This window comes from Pinus tabuliformis, chromosome 1_2 (assembly GCF_031772625.1).
Source record: "Pinus tabuliformis cultivar Carrire ecotype Pingquan chromosome 1_2, CPIR1, whole genome shotgun sequence".
In the NCBI taxonomy this organism is placed as follows: domain Eukaryota; kingdom Viridiplantae; phylum Streptophyta; class Pinopsida; order Pinales; family Pinaceae; genus Pinus; species Pinus tabuliformis.
The window spans coordinates 1,305,286,346-1,305,306,697 of NC_142298.1; the positions used below are offsets into that span (position 1 = coordinate 1,305,286,346).

General features: G+C 35.6%; 1 protein-coding gene across 2 annotated transcripts in view; it reads left to right on the plus strand.

Annotated features, from left to right (window-relative positions):
• The window catches only part of LOC149211007 (uncharacterized), a 467,932-nt gene that overhangs the window by 157,207 nt on the left and 290,373 nt on the right, over positions 1-20,352 (plus strand). For both annotated transcript variants that reach the window (XM_089396856.1, XM_089396857.1), the window contains exon 11: positions 3,647-3,760. In XM_089396856.1, coding sequence (XP_089252982.1) covers positions 3,647-3,760 — 114 coding nt within the window. The remainder of the gene's footprint in view (positions 1-3,646; positions 3,761-20,352) is intronic.

Sequence of the window (20,352 nt, forward strand, 5' to 3'; positions counted from 1 at the left end):
GTTATGTCTAGGTCTGAGTGTCTTAATGGTGAATGTCAAGTTAAGGTCAAATTGTCAACTGTTATGGTCGTTGTGAAGTCAATAATCTAGATCACTTGCAGTCTTGTTAATTCTGTAGTAGTCAAAGTCAGAAACATGCTAACCAAGGTGCTGTTTGAGGTTAGGTACATTGAAGGAACACGATTTCAGAGCTATGAAGCCCTAGGTGACAACCCTGTGCCCTAAAGAGCTGTTTTTAACAATTTCCATACAAATTTCAACAAGGAAAAATTTCACTGTTTTGGAGTATTCTTGGAGCTTGGTCCAGTCCTTCAATTTAGCCTGTAAGAGAGAGGACGAAGTGCCTACTTGAACCTGCAAAAGAAATTCCCAACGAACCACCAAATACCAAAAAAATATAAACCCTTCTAGAATATCGTCCTCCCTTTAGATCCACAGGTCCGAGTTATTTCAGAGCTATTTCAAAGATATGTCATGTATAGTTAACGTGCATGATGATAAGGTTTCCACTTGCAAATTTTTTTTCCCCAGCGAATCATAATCCAAAGTAAAATCAAGACAAAAAACAAAGAAAAATTTACCTTCAATTTAGGCTGTTATGTTCAGATATTGAGAGCCCTAGATGCTGTCCTGTTCATAAAATACCTTCGCTGTCTTTACCGGGAATATATTTCAGAGCTAGTCACAAGAAAAATCATTGAGATATGATATGTCTTGAGAGTGAATAGGTCTCCCTTATATAGATTTGTCTTCAGTTTAGGAGGGCCTTCTAAGTGACCGTTGGAGAACTTAGGAAGGGGTTTTAAGGTAGACGTTACAGGGCTTTAATTATTAAGAAAATGATTTTGTAAGCCTTGTAACTTAATGCTGCCATTAAAAGGATTAGATCAGAGTATCAGACTTGTAAATGCTGCCATTAAAATGATTACATCAGACGTAAATCAAGGAAGGGAAACTCCTTGTGAGTGAAGGTAGTTTGATGTTATTCCTTAAGTTAGATGTTTAATAAATGTAATTTAATTTAGTAATTGTTAATAACTTGTTTATTAAATTCCAAGTAATTGTACACTAATCCTCTTTGGTGTGTTTTGTAGGTGACAGATGAGTGTATTAAGTCAATGATTGATTTATTGTCTTTGGTTTTTGAAGTTATGTAACCTATGTTGCCAGGAAACGTGGGTTTGAGGATGGGTACAGGTGCGGGGACGGGGACGGGTACATCATTTTTCGAAACAGGGTGCATGGGTTCGTAGGGGGTATATATATATATATATATATATATATATATATATGTTATAATATATATGAATTTGTATATTTTTCAACTTTAAACAAGAAAACTAAAATATTTATGATTTAAACTTTAAATATTTAAACATGCACATCATTGAACATTCAACATTCACAATGAAATTTCATAATTTCTAGTCTGATATTAAGTGCAAATTGGAGTTTACATATTAATAAGAATCATGATATATGTTCATTGTCATACTACATCCAAAATTTGTCTTAAGGCATCTCCAAACAAGAACTGGGAAATTTTAAAATACTAAAATAAAAATATCTAATAGTGAACAATGGCTTCCTCAAGCCATGTCATCAGCATCACTCAGATCTTCAGTTAACATGCTCTCCACGTAGGGATCACTCTCATCTTGAGGCTGCTCTTGCTCATCCATAGCAACTGGAGGTAGCTCAATAAGGCCATCTGGTTGTATCTCCTTGTCCACACACATATCATCGTTGTGTATTGGTCCCATCTCTTGAAAGGACACTCCTTGTATCCAGGGTCTTTTCGAGATATGAGACGAATTGTGCTATGAGCGTACACTAAGTTCTCTGCCTTCTTTGAGCCCAATTCAAGGGAAGCCCATTAAATTATTAAAAAATAAAAATAAAAACTAAAATTAACCCAAAAGAACCCAATTTTGGGGTTCCAAGTACCCATCATCAGGGTTCTCCGTACCCGTCAAGACAAAAGAACCCAATTTTTTTTAATGAAGAACTCGATTCTTCATAGAAGAACCCGGTTCTTATGGGTTCTTCTCAGAAGCACCCGAACCCAAATCTGGTACTTGGGCACGAGAACCTAGGACGGGTTCGGGAACCCATGGAACATAGTATGTAACTTATATGGGGTGAGATTACAGTGATAGACAATGTCATATGTTGGCAACCATAGGAGGAGGTGTCATGTCACTACCCCTTGGGGTTTTTAGCCCAGAAACTAAGGTCACCAACTTCAATTGTGAATATCTCTCAAACCAGGAGACCTCTCGGGGCATACCACATATCAACAGAAACATCTTTTTGACGAGAATCTAATGACATAGATCTCCAACCCAGACTCAATGATTTGACCTATCAAAAACCCTCGACAAAGTATATCCTCAGTCCACGGAATCCAAACCCTAGGACTTGGGTTTTCAACCATCCAATAGTATAACTGCCATCTTGATGTAATCCAACAATTACTAAGAAGCGTTCATTAACCATTTGACATCAATGGCCGGTGTTTTTGGTCAAAGTCAAACCCAGTCAACTCCATGGGTTGACATCAATGACAACACCATCCAACAAGGGCTGGTGCGTATTGGTTTTGGAATGGTTTGATTTTTGAACTAGGTAGTTTGGAACTTAACTGGCTGGTTCTGATAACTATGATCCTTTCCATTTTTGTTGAATTTAAAAACCATGGATCTAAGAGACACAGGTAAGAAAATATCTCAGTTGGATTTTAATTTATTGATACTTTAGCTTCTAAGTGGTAATTGGTCTCTCACAATTGTGTGCATTGCTATAGGACTTGGCTGTATAACTCTGTAAGTGGGAATCCTCTCCAAAGTCCATGCATCATGAGTATTTTTAGTCAACACTTTGAAATCCTCACAGATAATGTATTTTTCCTATGGTATCCTATTGAAGGCAGAAGCTAGTAATCTCCTTTAATTCTTTATCCTGCACAGACTTGATAGTTGAATCCCTTGATGTGATGTAATAATTCGAGTGCTTCTTTTAAGCTAAAATACTTTAGGTGTTATATAGTTTTAAGGATATGTACATCTAGGTGTTTTAAACTTCTATAGCTTAGCCATAGGTTTAGGGACATATAGACATGTATCTTGTAGTAAGCAAAAGTTGTAATATATCTTGTAGTAAACAAAAGTTGCAATATCACTGTTTTCTATTTTGACTGTTCAGATATGACATTTTGAGAATGTCTTCTTGTTGATTGCTCAAGTTAATGCTTGCATTCTTGTACCCTCCTCTTTTGAAGGAGAATAGACTGATCCAACACCCAAATCTTAAAAAATAAACAAGAACTTACCTCAGAATTGTATGCTTTTCGAAAGATGCTGGATTTGCTATTAAATTTTTATTGGATATTTATGTTGCATCTTTAAGGCTGATGTGTCTAATTGGGATACAGACGTTGAAAGTGTTATTAATTACATGCCAAACATAAAGCTATGGGGCAGATGTCTGTCAAGTATAATAACGTTTTTAACCACTTGGTATTATATTTCCTTACTCTGTAATATTGCGCAATATAATAAATATACTTTGGGGTAAACCGTAACTTTATTTGTTTGGTTAAGAAGTGGCAGTGTTTTCTGATGGCGTTTTTGTATTCACTTTGCAGATGCTGCCAGCATACTCAAAACGGTTTTCTGAAAAGCACGTTGTTTCCTTAGTTCCTTTTATTCCAAATCTCATACTGAATGTATCTGTAGACTGGAAAGAAAGGCTATTGAAGGTAATGGGTCAACCTGTCGTCAAGGTTTCTCATCTGATGTTGTTGGTACACAGGGGCTAGTTTGTATTTCATGTTAAAAGAAAAATAGCACTGAAATATATTATAATTTCTGAGCATAGTTTTGTTGCACCATCCATATATATATATACATCTGTGTGTGTTCATTATTATAGCTATGGAATACCTTTTGACTTTAATGTGGAAGATGTATCTACATGTGCGGTTAGATTCATGTATGTTAGTCCTATATTTCTTTTTATGTTATCTTCATGATGCTCAAATGTGCAACTTAACAACTTAAATTTATTGTGATAGTATGGCTACTTATCTCAAATCTTTACAGCATTGGGTTTACTTAGGGGTTAGAGATACAGGTCCTAATATATATACATGATAAAAGTTAAAACTCACTTGGGATGCTATTTTTTTAAGGTGTATATACATGTTAAAGAAATGTGGAGGTGACTTTTGACCTCTCAAATAATCTCTCGCTTTTGGGGGAAGTTGTCGCCTAAATCCACACCTGGGCGAATGTGGAGATATCTTTAATCCACTTGGTGTGGCCTTGGGGGCAAGTCTTGTTTTGAGCAGCTAGAGGGGTGGACCCTATGAGGCTACTAAGGCTTAACAAGCTTTAGCAAATAAGAAATATTTGTTGTAGGAGTTGATTAAGATTGACCAAGACACATTCAACCATCAATATGTATATTACAACATGTTACTTCAAAGCATGTAAATAAAATCCTTGAGCATAAATAACCATAATCATTCATAAACAAGAGATATAGCAATGATAATCAATGAATGAAATACTCTCAAAGCAAAAGATGTAGCAAGTAGAGATTAGTGCCAAATTAAGAGTACTTGAATGCTCTAAGCGACGCTTGAAAGTAAAGTGCTTGAAACGTAAATACTTGGAAATTGAAAATGCAAAAGTAAACGAAAGATGATTGCTTGGAAATGAGAGTACTTGAGCTCAGAAATGAAAATGCCCCAAAGTAAATGTGCTTTGAAAATAAATGTGGCAATTACAAAAATGACCAAGTACCAAATGCTGTGAAATGTTCTTGGTTGATTTTAGTTAAATTAGATTTTCATGCATAATTTTTCTAAAGCCATTGATGATAACTTCTGAAGAGTGATTTGAGTACAGGGGTCTTGTTCAGTGGTTGGAGTTGAATAATAATCTAAATTTTGAACGTAATAGCAGGTATCCCTATTTGTCTAAGTTATATTATTATTTTCTCGCTCTATTTTTAATGGCTGGATCGAGTTTTGTAGGGAAATCTTGATTTAGATCCTCGGGCGTTAAGGGAAGTTTTTAGTTGGACTAGCCAACTCCCGATCTGTATTTCCTGAATAGCCCAGCTAAATTAGCTCTGGGCTTATCATAAGATTTTTGTTTTGTGATGCATGAGGGTTTCGAGTTAGCATTTCCTTTTAAAGTTTTTTTTTTTAATTTCTCTGCACTACAAGGATAGATTTGGCTATCTAGAGCCTTCAACTTGTAATTATTGTAGTTATTTAATTGAGTTTTTAGGGTTTTTAATTTCATCATTGTATATATCGTTTCTGGGTGTTTTGTTTTTTCCATTGTAGGTACAAATCTGAAGGAGATTTCCTATTTGAAGCCAGATCTAGGCCCTAGAGGGTAAGATCTGGCCTCAATATCACTTTGAAGGGATATTATTCAAAATTTTTACAGTCCTAGGGTTTTAAAAAATTTAGATCTGGGTTTTCATCTAAATTTTCTGTTAAATCATCAAATCTTTGGGTAAAAATTTTTGATTCAATTTTTTTTTTTTTAAATCTAATGGACTAACCCCTTCTGATGCCTCCAACTTTTGGCTACGTTTTACCTTGTTTTGGAATTTTTTTTTTGAAATTTATTTTACTGTCTGAGTTTCCTTGTAGCTTCCTCAAAACGATACCTTATCTCCTTGCACCGAAACCCTTTTTCCTCACTGCGCTGCCCTCTTCGTTTTCCCCGTGTGCGAATTGAATCTCCACGACTTCCCTTTCCTCCTTTTCCCTTCACACATTTTTATTTTCCCCTCTTTTTGTGTGCTCCCTTCCTCGCTGCTGCCTAAGGCCGCGGCCTCATTGCTGTCGTGGCTTTCTCCAGTTCCGCTCCATCTGCCATCGACCCTCATTGACTTACCCGAGCTTCTTGCTCTCCAGCGTCTCACTTCCTCACTGCCCCCTGCTAGCCTGCAACTTCAAATTTGCAGTTGCTCTCCTCGCTGTCGTCTCTCCTCTCTCCCCCGCAAGTCCTGTATACACAAACAAAGAAATTTTTGACTTCGTTTCTTTTTTTTATGTTATTCTGATTTGTTATGCTATGAGTTAGGTTTAGATTCGTTTCATAATAAATTTCAACTTTTTTATATTTTATGCTTTGAATTCTTTTATTTTGATTTAGTTTTTTTTTGTGCATTTTTTATTGATTTTGATTTTTTTTTGTCTTGATTTTCATTTTTTTTTTAATTTTGATTTTGTTTAAATAAACATTTAACAAACTAAAAAAAAACTAGGGAACTAAAAAATTTAAAAAATTTCATTTTTGTGACTTTGAGATTACTAAGCAGTTAAATCGAAAGGAGAATTTACGTTTTCACATTTAAAAATTTTAATTTTTATGTGGCCTACGACCCATTAAAAATTTAAATTCAATTAAGCTCTTTTGATTTTTATCTTTGGTCACACTAATGATTATTTTTTAAAATTTTTTTGCCACATTAAATTTGCTTCATAAGCTTAGCACATTAAAAATTTATCTACGGGATAATTAAATTGTAATAAAAAATTCCTTGGTGTCTTTTTGTGTCAAGTAAAAAATATTAAAGAGAAAATTTTGTGGTATTGATTTCTCTATTGTCAAACGCGATTAATGTTTCAGAATCATATCTAAAGATTGACTATAGGAGAAAGATAATTTTTTCTAGATCTAGGTAATTGAAGAAAATCATTTTAAATCTAGAATCATTGCTTAACAATTAAATTCATAGCTCTTCATGGTATTTAATTGCTAGAGTATCTTGCATAATAAAATTTTGAGCATTTACATTTAATCGTTCATGATCGTCACTTTCATCACATTAATAAATTGCTTTGGAGTCTGGATAACTTGTTTTCATTTAGTTTATGGTTAATTGAATATTAAGGCACTGGTCTAAAATCATTTCTATCTTGTGGTAGTGTCTTATTTGTCTTAATTGTTTGATCTATCCATCTCGGTTAACCAGGACTTGTTCTATATTCTACAAGTTGTTCATCCTTAAGTCTCCTAGAGCTTGTGTTCCACAGGTTATCCTCATTCATTCACCCTAGGGACTACTCCCCTTGACTTGTCTAGGAGAGAGACTAAACGGAGCAAGGATTAGAGTGAAAACTCTTAGTCTGAGCGTTGTCATGGTGCCTGAACACGTTGTGCGACAACATTTTTTGGTGCCGTTGCCGAAGACGTAATTTTTTTGTCCTTGGTCCTCTCAATCTTTTCTCATCATTTGATCCTTTCATCTTCACCCATTCATCTTCATCTCATTTTCATCATATCATCTTTTGTCTCTAAGTTAGATTTCTGTCTGGGTGGCTACTCTACTTCCTTCATCTTCTATAGGGACGTGTACTAGGTGGAACCCAAGCAATTTGGCTAATCTTGCTCCAGATCCTAAAAGGGCTCTCAGAGCTAGATTACACAAGCTCTCTTCTGGTGCACTCCTTGACGATCTCGGCCAAGAAGCTCTCTGTGACATCCATTCACTCTTCTTGAATCCTCATGTTCTAGACATCATGGATATCTATGAACCTTTCAACTTTGCTAACATCCAAGGATATCACCATGACCTTCCTAATAATGGTCTAGACAAGTTGCATGCTTTTCAAGGAAATAATGCAATATCTGTTAGAAATCATTTGTATGCTTTTCAAACCTGGTGGGCTAAATTTGCTTATGCTCATAATTAAGAGGATGTGCAAATGAAATGCTTTGTCTTGACCCTTGATCAAGATGCTATGGATTGGTTTAGGGATAGGCCTGACCATAGCATTGATTCATTTGATTCCCTCCTTAATGCCTTTAGAGAGAAATTTGGTGATGAGAAAGAAGATCGATTTTTAGCAAAAGCCATTAGCGTAATTAAAAAGAAAGAAAATGAGACATGTGAAGAATTTAATAGAAGGTTTAATGGTATGCTTAAAGAGATATCTATTGATTACAAACCAACTGAGAAAATGCTCATAGAATATTATCTCAATGCTTTCAGTCCTAACACTTCTTATGAGCTTGGGAGGTCCAAGCCTGGTGACTATTAGGCTTGTCAAATCGCAGCGGAAGAGCTAGAAAAAGATAAGAAGGCTTCTGGCAAACCTGAAATTCCGGGTTTGATAGATTTGCTGTTAAATTAAAGGAACCTAAAGGAAAGGACAAAGAAGCCGAAGAAGAACCTATGCAAAAACTGCTTGAGGAGCTAGAAAATATGGAGTTAAATCAAGCTAGGATGATTGTTGATCTTGCTAAGGAAATAACTATATTACAGTCTAGGTTGATTCAAATGGAAAGAGCTCAAATGCAAAATATCAACTTAGGGGTCAGAATAATAATAATAATCGAAATAATTGGCAAAAGAAAGGTCAGTCTAGTGAGCAGGTGCCTCTTCACCCTCTTCAAACGAATAATCTTGTGGAAGAGATCCCACCTTATAGTAGAGCATGTGATGAGCTTCATGAAGAAGCCAATTGTCCTATTATTAAGAGAATCATGCATTATGAGATGCTTGGGACAAGTAATTAGATAAACATGGTTGGTAAAGAATATCATCTCTCACAGGAAAATTGGGAAAAGGTCAAGGGAAATAGTCAACTTGTCAAACCTTTTACATCTTCATATAGCATTAATAACTTTGGTCAAGAAACTTATGTATTGGTTAAACTTTTTACTAAGGAGCCTACTCCTGAGCGAGTTCTTGAAATCGCTAAGGAGAAGGGGTTAACTTATTAGAGAAGAAGTCAAAATGATAATCAAGTTAATTCTCGAAGTCTTAACCCTGGATCAACTTCTGGTATGAATATTGATTTAGGAGGTTGGTTTAACAAGTCTAAAGTTTTGGTCCTTGTCACCGAAATAATGAAGATCCCCTCCCAAAAGGCTAAGTTACTAAATGCTATTGGTAGTACCCAGGTGAATGCAACTCAAGAGGAAACGCATGAGACTTTCTACTAGGATGCTCCTGTGTATTTGCAAAGTATGGAATCCTATAACAAATGACATTCTTCTTTTTTCATTACTTTGCTTGTTAATAATTATCGATTATATAACTGCATGCTTGACTTTGGTGCTTCTGCTTGTGTGATGACTAAGAGAGTCATGGAACAACTTAATTTAAGGATATCTAGGCCTTACTACAACATATGTGCCATGGATTCGAAGAAAATTGAAGTTCATGGGTTAATTAAGGACTTACAAGTCCATCTGTCTGTGTACCCTGATATCATGATTGTCATGGACATAGTTGTGGTTGATGTGCCTGATGCTTCGGGTATGTTGTTGTCAAGAAAATGGGCCTCTGATTTAGTGTTGATTTTTAATGTACCTTGGACAAGTGACTTCCCATGGGTTAGTCTCTACCTGGGGAAAAGTGTCCAAAATAATTCTTTTCCTAAGTGTGACTTTATAAAGTGAAAGTGACTTTATAAGTGGTAAAGTCAATGTTAAATTATAAAGTGAAACGTGACTTTAGACATAAAGTACAATGTGGGTACTTTATTTAATGGGTGAGTTAAAAAAATCGAAAGTGAGAATTAAATGCACATTTATTCTCATCCCTTGATCTAAATGAATTTGAGCCATTAGATCTTAGGTTTGCCCAAAAGTCATTTAAGGAAACAAAAAGGGGGAAAAGAAAAGAGTGTCTGCATTCATTCTTCATGAGAAGATTGGGGAAAAGAGGCTGAGAGCTTGAGAAAAGTTTTGAAGGAGAAATTTGTTGCAGCGAGCTGAAGGAGTGATTTCCGGGCAAATTTGGGAAACAAAAATCATGACATAGAAGACAACAGAAGGTACAATACGAACACCATTGAATATAGTGAGCTGCATGTTGTTCGAGAGAAGTTTTTGAGATTTTTTTTGAAAAATCCGTATAGTGGTATGAAAATCAATATAGTTCATACGAAATCCGTATAGTATAGTCCGTATCTGTACAATACATATTTTTAGCTTCAAGTGGGCATGGAAATCGAGGCAAAGTGGGAATGGTTTTCATGGAGTTTTGGGCCGAAGAGATAAGTTGTATTTTGTTGTTTTGTTTTGTTTACAAATGTATTTTTCCTGAACTTGAAGCATAAATAAATTTGAAGAGCTCTCTAACAGGTTTTCCCCGGAGAGGATAGAAGGGGTTTTGCCTGGGTCTAAGTTGACCAAAATCTGTGTGTATTTTTATGTGTGTTGTTGGTCTGTTTATGTCCATATTTATTTTTAGCATGTGTTGACAGTCCCATGTGTTTTAATATGAAAATTTCATTTCCAAAATTCTATATGTTGAATTTATGTTTGTGGGAAAAGGCATTTAATTGAATGAGAGTGATAAGGTGAAATTAAAACCGGGTTGGGATTACTGGAAACTTTTTAGTCATCAAATTTCAACATGGTATCAGAGCTACAGGCTAAAATTGCAGTTTGAACAACATACAGTAGTTTGGGATGTTGGAAACACTGGGGGGGGTGAATCAGTATTTCTTTTCAATTGTTACTTTTACCAGTTAGATCACTTATATTTAGAACACAAAGTGAACAATAGGAATAATATAATCTTTACAATGAATCTAGTACAATATAGATAGGGCTACAACCCTAGATGAAAACACCCAGGCTCCAACCCTAGATGTGCCAAGCACCTACTTGGACTTTCCAAGGCACCAACCTTGCCAATTTTAGGGCATTGACCCCAAGGACTCCAATTCTATATCTTCTTTTGCAGGCACTAACCTGGATTCTTGAGGACTCGATCCTCTAGGGCTCGAGCCCTATCCTTCAAGGCACCAACCTTGTTTGTTCGAGGCTCCAACCTTCGCACCAACCCTCTGGGCTCCAACCCACTGCGATACTTCGTCTAGATATGTTCGATAGTAATTCACGACTCCCAATATTTTCTTTACTGAGCCCTGTTAATCTTCAACTTTATCATATTCTCCACGTCATATCATCAATGACAATTGACAACCTTGTCCCATAGAAGGTGTCTCCACTATCCTTCATGGTACCCAATCAATATTCTTCAAAGTTTATCCATGAGGGTTTCAATCACGTATTAAGGTCTTCAAGGCTGCCTCCAAGATGTCTCCAAAATTGCCTCAAGGTATCAATAATCAAGTCTAAAGGATGCCTTCAAGACTGTGTGTATTTTGTTCCAAAATGTTGCAATCTTCGAAAAGGGTTCCACAGGTCTGCAATTTGTTCACTAGTTCGAAGGTCTAGAATAAGGCCTCCACCACAGATTCACACAGTCAGCAAATTAAGCCCTCAAGGGTTGTGGTCCACCTTAGAGAGGCCCTTCTCATGCCATGCTGCCTTGTAAGGTTTTGTCCTTCCTAATGCAACTCTTGAACACCTCCAGCTGCTGCAATTCGTACTATGGTATAGCTCTGTCCAACTTCAGGTGACTGTCCACGTTTTTTAATTGTTGATCCAAGTTCAGGTGTAAGGAGCAATTTTGAGTTTTTAGCAAAGGAGGTTTGAGCTATTTGTAGTAGATTCGAGTTTCAGGTGTAAGGAGCAATTCTGAGCTTTTAGCAAAGGAGGTCTGAGCTATTTGTAGCAGATCCGAGCTTCTTAAACAACTCTTCAAAGAGGTCTGCAATCCTAAATTGAGATCACTGTTATGCCCATAGACACCCTTCCGCAGCAAGGAATAATCCGCAATACATGTGGCTGCCCTTAAGTTCTGACTTCTCTCTGTGATCCGAGCTCCTCTGTGATCTTCACCGAAATCCTTGTCCAAAAACCAGAGGTCTAACCTCTTATTAATATGCTTTTGTCGTCCTTAAACAAACAACCACGTCTAAAATGCAAGCCGACATGTGTTGACATGTTTAGGTTGTCTTAGTGACCAAAATTACATCCTCAACTTATAAAATCAATAACTTTCAACTTATAAAATCAATAACTTTTAAACTGCTTGGAGTTTCGCGCTGAGTAATAGCTTGTTAGAAAGGAAAAATTATGCTCTTTAATATGGTGCAGGGCTTGTTGACCACTACATGTCAATTACCCATAGTAGCACACCCTCTTTTTTTCGCCAAAAGGGATAGTGCTTAATCGACATGTCCGTGCCATTCGACAATCATTGTCGACCTGATTATTTTATGTTGTAAACCCAGTTTGCATGTGTAAATTGTAAATAATCTTAGCAGATCTGAGTCATGTATGTAAATTGCCTGGGTAGACCTAATTTTCTAGTGATAATCTACGTTCCAAAAGGTTTTCTGTCTCACCAATCCATGATCGGCAGAGTTTTCCTTCAGCCTAACCCCAAAGCCGGAATGAATTTTGTCATTAGAATCTTAGGGGAGTCCTAGTGTGCTAGGTCGAATCTATTTAAAAGTGATTTGGGAATAGTCCTAACTATTTGGTTAGGCTATTTTATTACAAGTTGCTTGATCTGCTAGATTATGTTTGTGTTGTAGAACTAGGTGGTCTATGAGGGTCTATGTCAAATGGGTTTTCCCCCTTGAGATGTAAAAGTGTAAAAGTCATGATGTAAAGTGTCTTGAGGGTTTGAAAGTGTTTTATCCCCTCACAAGTCTTAAGTCCTAGGTCCTAGGTGATTTTTCCAAAGGCTAAGTTTGAGGATCCAAAAATAAATAAAATAATAAAATAATAAAATTAAAAAAATAACTAAATAAAAAAATAAAAAAAATAAAAAAATAAAAAAATAAAAAATATAAAAAAATAAAAAAAATAAAAAATAAAAAATAAAAAATAAAAAATAAAAAATAAAAAATAAAAAATAAAAAATAAAATAATAATAAGTCAAAGTTTTGAGAAAATAAATGCAAAGTTTTATTTTTTTAATATATTAAAATGCATTTAAAATTTTGACGGATGAGATTAAAAGGGATTTTGATCCTCATCGACGGTCGAGATTAGTTTGACATGGATCACTTGAACTAGCCGTTGGGATTTTTTCCTTTAAATAGGGTGCTAGGGGTCATTTGAGATCATTCGATCTGTGAGTCTTGTGCTGAAGAAAGCTCTCTTGTAAACTTTTTCTTGTGCAATAAAGAAAGACTTTGGGGTTGAAATCTTGCTGGTGTTACTCTCCTGAAATGTTGTAAGCTGCTTTATTTTCTGCATAAATTTATTTTCAGCCATTAGTAATAGCTTGGTGAAGAGTGATGTTGAACACAAGTATCTTGTTTACTCACTAGGGTTTGAATGGTAATAAACTTTCTGAAAATAATGGCAGGTATCTCCATTAGATTTGGATTTTACTACTGTTTTTTCCCTCTTTATTGATAGTTGAAGTGAGCTGTGCAGGAAAATCTAGATTGTAAGGATCAACGGGCGTTTGGGGAAGTTCTCGGCTGAACCAACCAACTCCCGAAAAGCATTCTCTTGTAGAGCCCAGCCAGTTTCGATTCTGGGTCTATCATTTAAATCTGTCTTTTGAATGCATGAGAGATTTCTGAAGTATCTCATAGTAAATCTGAAATTTTGAAAATATTATTGTGGATTACTGACAAATTTGGCTGTTGTAGAGCCATAAATCTGTAAATATTGTAACTGGTTTTAAGGTTTTTAGTTTTGTTTCTTGCATATTTTGTTTCTGGGTGTTTGTTTTTGTCATTATAGGTTGCATATTTGAAGGTGTAGTCTTGTTTCGAAGCCAGATCTAGGCCCTGGAGGGTAAGATCTGGCCTCAACATCATTTTTGCAGGGATACTCTTCAAAAGATTTTCAAATTTTCTGAAGAAATTCGATGTCCGAGCTATCTGTCTGCTGGGGTTTCATTTTCGTAGAAATTTTTTCAAATTTTTCGAGGTGAGAGCTGTCCAGACCTTCACTTGTGTGCTACAAGCCCTTCCACCCTCCACGCAGCCTCCATTCTGCTATCCTTTCCGTCGCATTTCATCGCTGCTCCTTTCACGCAGTTTCATGCAGCCAGCTTCCTAAACAGCCCAGCCAGACTATCATCATTCCAAACTCTGCTCACGACTTTTCATTGTGCTCACGCATCCTCCTGCACTCATCTGCAAGTTGCATTCATCCTTACCTAAGCAAACCACATCTTCAAATCCTCATTCATCAAGCTACTAGCAGCTACGTAGCCTCTCCTCGCATCTTTCCACCTGCAAATCCTCACGCGTATTTGCTTGCCCATCCGCACGTGTATCATCCATCCTCCACGCAGCAGCTGTCTTTCCCCTCTGCCGCAACTCTGTCCCTTTGTCATTTCCTCATTCTGTTGCAGTTCTCATCCTCGACTCCATCCGCAGCCATTCCCACGCTGTTTTTGCCCCTTACTCCAAATCTGCAGTTCCCAAACTACACGCAGCTCAATTTCCTCCATATGTTGTCTGCTTCACTCATGCAGTCCCTCACACCCATGCCCATCTACAAGTTTGCTGCCACTTTCACTCAACCCTCATTCGCAGCTCCTCACGTGCCTATCACCATCGAACCAGCGTGCTGCTCTCCTGCCGCCGTCGAACGTCCAAACCTGCACAATAAAAACTCAACGCATTTTGATTTTCTTCATTGTCATACGACTAGGTTTTTAGCTTAGAGTTAGATTCATTTTATTGATTTTATTATAGTTAGGTTTTAGTTTAGAATAATTTTTTCGTTAGATTTATTTCATTTTAGTTTGTTTTATTTTAATTTGAATTTAGGATTTTATAAAAAATAACAATATATAAAAAAATAAAAATTTCAATAAACGTTAAAAAAGTTCCTTTTAATCTTTTTTTTAGAAGAGTAGATTTTAACTTTGTTAGGATTTCAATTTTTGTTTTGTTTTAAACTTTTATTAAAAAAATACAAAAGGGGCATCTAAAGGTTCTTTTAGGACTTTAGATTAGATATTAGATTTAATTTAGATTTTAGTTTTATCCTAGTTTCAAATTTCGAATTTTATCATCATATAACAATAAAAAAATCATAAAAATTATAAAATTATAAAAAACGCAAAGAGTTTCTTTTAATTTGGATTTTAATTTTTTTTAGTTTTGGATTTATTTAGATTTTAGTTTTGCTTCATTTTAAGCTAGAAAATAAAAAAAAATATATAAAAATCATATAAAAAGTTGTTGTTGTTGTTGTTGTTTTTTTTATGAAATATTTTTGTGTCACATTTAGCCTTAGCATATTTTGTCACATTTCCAATTTTTGGTCTATTTCGATAAGGCTAATGGATTTTTGATGTGGGATTAATATTTATCATTTTTATGTGGTTAAACATGCTTAAATTTGCGTGGTTATCTAAAACATTTATATTTTGAAATTTTGATTGCTGGATCATTATTAAGGCATTGTGCGTTTATCAGCTATCTTGCATTGCTTGGGTTATTTGATGATACGTGATTGTTTTACAAAGATCATATTACTGCAACATCTAATAAATAATCATTTAATCATTAACTCCATAAGGTAATGGTACATTAATTTCTAAATCAATCAAGTGCTAAATTGCCTTGTTGTGTTTCCCAACCCAACTGGTCTATAGTTGGTCTTCATTCATCCCATAGGGTCTACCCCAATGTTTTAAAACTCCGACTCCGACTCCGAATCGGCTGAGGGTCGACTCCGACTCCGACTCGGTATCGACTCGGCCGGCTCGATTTCAATGACTCGGTCGTTGTAAAAAATACATTAAATATTTATTTTTTATAAAAACACATAATTTTAAAGATTTTCATTCATGTTTCCAAACAAACAGCATTAGAATATAGATAGAAGACAACATATTATCAAAGTAAGCTCATGAATATATCCATTATATCAAAATGGCACCCAGTGCATTGTCCAATACATACACGATGATGATATAGAGATCAAAACAAAAACAAATAACCAAGGAGGCTATAAATGGCCTCTACAACAAAACTCTGTGACCAGTACTACTGGCTACTGCTAGAGTTGCCAATATCATCTGGCTCAGTGTTACTTGGGAGCGAGAGCGAAAGTGGGGAGCAAGAGCGAAAACGGGAGCGTGAGCGACATTTTCAGAAGCTCCTGGTTTGGGAGCGAATCCTGGAGAAGTTCGACAACCAATGTCACTAACATCAAGGTACAAAGAGGGATTGGTGCTCTTGGTTAAATAAGAGTTCCATACCCTAGTACAGGACAAAATTCAGTGGAAACATTCCAATCCTCCAATCCTGAAATCCTGAAAAACTGATAAGTCTGCTGAATTTTGAATGAAATCTAAAATTCTACTTTCTCCATATGAAATCCAATGAGGCCGGAACCACTCTCAAACATCCTGAGTCATTTCATGGTAATGTTAAAAATTTAAGTAAAAGGATGAAAATGAAGATTAAGGAGAATGTCACTTTTACTTTAAGAATTTAACATTACCATGAAATTTGAGTAGCACATCAATACTAGGAGAGGTGAATGGACCCCAAATAGCACTTAACCAATTTAGAAAACACCTTGGAGAGTCCCCAACAATCAGCTAAATGTTAAAAAGTTCAAAAAAAATTAGAAAAATGGCTGTTTTTTGGGGGGACTGGTTAGATTTAATGACTCGGCCGAGTAGATGTGGAAACGGCTGGGTTGACCGAGTCATGACTGAATCGGCCGAGTCATGCAATAACTCGGCCGAGTCATGCAATAACTCGGCCGAGTCAGTCATGACTCGGCCTCCCGAACTGGTTTTTCTGCCGGGTCATAAAATTCTTCGATGACTCGGATCAACTCGGCCGTTTCGGATTCGATTCGGCCGAATTTTAAAACTATGGTCTACCCCCTTTAGCCTCGGGAGACGGCTTAAACGGAGAGATCGGGGATTAGGGTGACAACCCCCAGTGTAAGCGTTGTCGTGACAATTTGTGCGACAACAGGTCTTATGGAAGAATTTTACCTTTAAGATAGCAAAAAACATTTTTTAATGTGATTGATCCTTTATGAGTGCAGAAATGGAGTCAGGGCAAAATGCCTTTGAGTGCAGGGCTTTTTTTGGCAAAAAATTAATTAAAACCCTAAGCTAGAAATTTAATTAATTCTAGGTCCTAGGTAAATTTAAATTCTCCAAAGACAAAATTCGTTGGTCTTAAAAAATTAAATTTTATGAGGACCAGGGACTAAGGTTAATTAATTATTTTGATAAATTTTAAACCTTTGATCCTTGGGGTTAAGTCAAAGTCAAATTTTTGGGGAAATCAATTCAAAAATTTAATTTTTGAGTTAATTAAAATGCATTGAAATGAAAATTTCGAATTTCCTTGAAAATAAAATATTTCAGCGGATGAGATTAAAAGAAATTTTGATATTCATCAACAGTCGAGATTACTTTGACGAGGATCACTTGAACTAGCCGTTGGAGGATTTATCTTTAAATAGAAAGTCATTTGTTAGTCGATCTATCCGATCATTGAGTCGTGTGCTAAAGAAGAAGCTCTGGTGTAGTGTTTTTTCTGGATAATAAAAAAAGACTTTCGAGTTAATTTCTGCTGGTGTTATTCTTCATGGGAGTACTGTAAGATGCTTTATTTTCATGCATAATTTTTTCTAAAGCCATTGAAGATAGCTTCTGAAGAGTGATTTGAGTATAGGTATCTTGCTTAGTTGTTGGGGTTTGAATAATAATTTAAATTTTGAATGTAATACTAGGTATCTCTATTTGTCTATGTTGTTTTATTATTTTCTCACTCTATTTTTAATGGATGGATTGAGTTTTGTAGGGAAATCTTGATTTAGATCCTCGGGCATTAGGGGAAGTTTTTAGTTGGACCAGCCAACTTCCGATCTATGTTTCTTGAAGAGCCCAGCTAAATTAGCTCCGAGCTTATCATAAGATTTTCCTTTTCTGATGCATGATGGTTTTGAGTTAGCACATCCTTTTATTTTTATTTTTATTTTTAATTTCTGTGCGGTATAATGATAGATCTGACTACCTAGAGCCTTCAACTTGTAATTATTGTAATTATTTAACTGGGTTTTATCATTGTATATATCGTTTCTGGGTGTTTTGTTTTTGTCATTATGGGTACAGATCTGAAGGATATTTCTTGTTGGAAGTCAGATCTAAGCCCTGGAGGGTAAGATCTGGCCTCAATGTCACTTTGAAGGGATATTATTCAAAATTTTTACAGTCCTAGGGTTTTAAAAAATTTAGATCTGGGTTTTCATCTAAATTTTTTGTTAAATCATCAAATCTTTGGGTAAAAATTTCTGATTCAATTTTTTTTTTTGTTGTTTTAAAAAATCTAAGGGACTAACCCCTTCCGAGGCCTCCAGCTTCTGGCTACGTTTTATCTTCTTCTAGAATTATTTTTTGAATTTTTTTCATTGCTCGAGTTTTCTTGCAGCTTCCTCCAAATGTTACCTTATCTCCCTGCCCCGAAATCCTTTGTCCTCACTGTGCTGCTCTCTTCGTTTTCACCCTGCGCGTGAATCGAATCTCCATGGCGTCCCTTTCCTCCTTGTTCCTCCACGCATTTTTATTTTTCCCTTTTTGTGCGCCCCCTTCCTCGCTGCTGCCTAAGGCTGAGCCCTCACTGTTGTCATGACTTTCTCTAGTTTTGTTCCATCTGGCATCGACCCTCATCGACTTACCCGAGCTTCCGACTCTCCAACGTCTCCCTTCCTCGCCGTCCCTTGCCCGCTGCAACTTCAAATCTGCAGCCGCTCTCCTCACCGTCGTCTATCCTCTCTCTACTGCCAGTCCTGTATACATAAACAATTTTTTTTTTCGACTTAGTTTTTTCATTTTTTTATGTTCCTCTTGTTTGTTGTGGTATGAGTTAGGTTTATGTGCGTTTCATGATAAATTTCGATTTCAATTTTTTTCTTTAATTCCTTTTATTTTGATTTAGTTTTTTTTTTTTTGCATTTTTTAATTGATTTTGAATTTATTTATTTATTATTTTTATTTCCATTTGTTTTATTTTTATTTTGATTTTGTTTTAAAAAACATTTAAAAAACTGAAAAAAAAAATAAAGAACTAAAAAATTTAAAAAATTTCATTTTTGTGACTCTGAGATTACTAAGGAATTAATTCGAAAGGATAATTTACGCTTTTACATTTAAAACATTTAATTTTATGTGGCCTACGGCCCATTAAAAAATTGAATTCAATCAAGTTCTTTTGATTTTTATCTTTGGTCACATTTTTTATTTTTTAATTTTGCCACATTAAATTTGCTTCATAAGTTTAGCACATTAAAAATTTCTCGAAGGGATAATTAAATTCTAATCTAAAGTTCCTTGGTGTCTTTTTGTGTTAAGTAAAAAATTTTAAAGAGAGAATTTTGTGGTATGGATTTCTCTATTGTCAAACACGATTAATGTTTCAGAATCATATCTAAAGATTGACTATAGGAGAAAGATAAATTTTTCTAGATTTGGGTTATTGAAGAAAATCATTTTAAATCTAGAATTATTGATTAGCATTTAAATTTCATAGCTCTTCATGGTATTTAATTGCTAGAATGTCTTGCATGATAAAGTTTTGAGCATTTACATTTAATCGTTCATGATCGTCACTTTCATCATATATATAAATTTCTTTGGATAACTTGTTTTCATTTAGTTTATGGCTAATTGATTATTAAGGCATTGGTTTAAAATCATTTCTATCTTGTGGTAGTGTCTTATTTGTCTTAATTGATTGGCCTATCCATCTCAGTTAACGAGGACTTGTTCTATATTCTACAAGTTGTTCATCCTTAACTCTCCTAGAGCCCGTGTTCCATAGGCTATCCTCATTCATTCACCCTAGGGACTACTCCCCTTGATTACTCTAGGAGAGAGTCTAAATGGAGTGAGTAAGGATTAGAGTGACAACCTTACTCTGAGCATTGTCACGGTGCTTGGACACTTTCTGCGACAACAAGTCTAATTCAACCAATAGGCCTTTTCTAATCATGCTGTTGATTTGGGGTAGCATTGGATGTGCTTTAGCCATGAAATTTGGTGGAGAGGTTGGATTCATTCACCCTAGGGACTACTCCCCTTGACTTGTGTAGGAGAGAGTCTAAATGGAGTGAGTAAGGATTAGAGTGACAACCTTTCTCTGAGCATTGTCACGGTGCTTGGACACTTTGTGCAACAACAAATCTAATTCAACCAATAGGCCTTCTCTAATCATGCTGTTGGTTTGGGGTAGCATCGGATGTGCTCTAGCCACGAAATTTGGTGGAGAGGTTGGGGCATATGAGATCTCCAATACCTTGAAAGGGTTTGGGCAGATTCTAAACAGTTAAGGAGATATTAAAATAGTTAATATTTTTAATGGAGTCCCTAAGTCTAAACTTAGGGAAAATAAACTATTAATGTGTAAGAATATGAAACTGTGTTAGAATGGTCCAAAAGACATGGATCAATTTAGTTCTAATCTTAGCCGTTGATTAGGGACTTAATCTCGGCCGT